Raw genomic sequence first — 1204 nt, forward strand, 5'->3', positions numbered from 1 at the left:
CTGGATGAGCGTGATGCTGGGAGCCGCCGGCGGCTGCTGCTGCTGCTGTGTGGCGTCTGCCGTGGCCGCCCGGCCCTGGGGCAGCTGAGCCGGGACCACCTGACCCAGGTGGTTCTGCGTCTGGCGGAGGAGGACGCGGACTGGGCGGAGCAGGCCTTGGGGGAGCGCTTCCTGCAGGCCCTGGAGCTGCTCATCGGCAGCCTGGAGCAGGCCAGCCTGCCCTGCCACTTCAGCCCCAGCGTGAACCTCTTCCGCAGCTGGCGCGAGGAGGAGATCGATGGCATCGGCTATGCGCTGTACCGTGGCCTGCAGGCACCCGAGGGGCTGCTCTGAGCGGGCGGGGCAGGGTGGCCGGCGTATCTTCTGATGCTGGCGAGTGGCGCCCGCCTTCCTCCCGGGGGTTTGGAGAATGGTTTTTCTCTTGCTCCTAGCCAGAACGAAAGAGGGTACGTTACCTAAACCTAGAGCGTTGGCATATGCTTGGGCTACTGTGGTCACTGGGACCTGAGCCCAGAGAGCTTGTGGGTCGCTGTCAGCTGAGCACCGCTGGGCTGCTCCAGGTAGCTTGGAGTGCCAGACATTCGCACAGGTGCCCTCTCGTCCCTTGGGGTCAACCCCAGGACCCTGGGCTCTGTCCATCATCACCAGCAACGAATCTACTGACAGAAAGTGGCTTCTGCCATCCTCTGCCATCCTAGGCAGGGGTGAAGGCCAGCTCCTTATCTCTGCGAGAGAAAGTAATTAATGCCTTCTTCAGTGCCAGCTCCAGGCATCTTGACGCATCTGGTGCCTGGTGGTAGGTATGATGTGTGTTCTGCCCCCCAGGGGCTGAAGTCACCTGGTGCCCCTGGAGGACGGCTTTCTGACTGTCAAAGGATGGCGCTCTCCTGGTGTGCATTAGTTTCTTCGTTGAGTTCTTGAGCTCTGGAGCTCAGTATGACTTGCTGCCTACCTGATACCTCAGGGGAAGGCTCCCTTTCCCTTCAGCTGCGTGAGTTTTCTCTTCAGGCAGCTGAGGGCCCTGGGGAGCCCCTTCCTTGCTGGCCAGGCTGCGATCTTACCCACAGCCAGTGGCTTCCCACTATCGCTGCTGCCAGCCTTGCTGGAGAGCAGAAGACGTGCCCCTCCCGGAGACCTTGTGCCAAAGTGAACTGCTTTCCGCTGCTGTCTGTATTTTGCGTGGAAACCAGGCAGAAGCAGCAGG

The 1204-nt window shown here is 61.5% G+C and overlaps 1 protein-coding gene across 1 annotated transcript in view; it reads left to right on the top strand.

Annotated features, from left to right (window-relative positions):
- MIEF2 (mitochondrial elongation factor 2) overlaps nucleotides 1-400 on the top strand; it is a 2094-nt gene extending 1694 nt beyond the window's left edge. Inside the window, exon 4 of the mRNA XM_008062627.2 lies at nucleotides 2-400. Coding sequence (XP_008060818.1) covers nucleotides 2-333 — 332 coding nt within the window. The 3' untranslated portion in view covers nucleotides 334-400. The remainder of the gene's footprint in view (nucleotide 1) is intronic.
- Nucleotides 401-1204: the final 804 nt, after the last annotated feature.

The sequence above is a fragment of the Carlito syrichta genome, unplaced genomic scaffold, assembly GCF_000164805.1.
Source record: "Carlito syrichta isolate Samal-C Ts95f unplaced genomic scaffold, Tarsius_syrichta-2.0.1 Scaffold305770, whole genome shotgun sequence".
NCBI classification, from domain to species: Eukaryota; Metazoa; Chordata; class Mammalia; order Primates; family Tarsiidae; genus Carlito; species Carlito syrichta.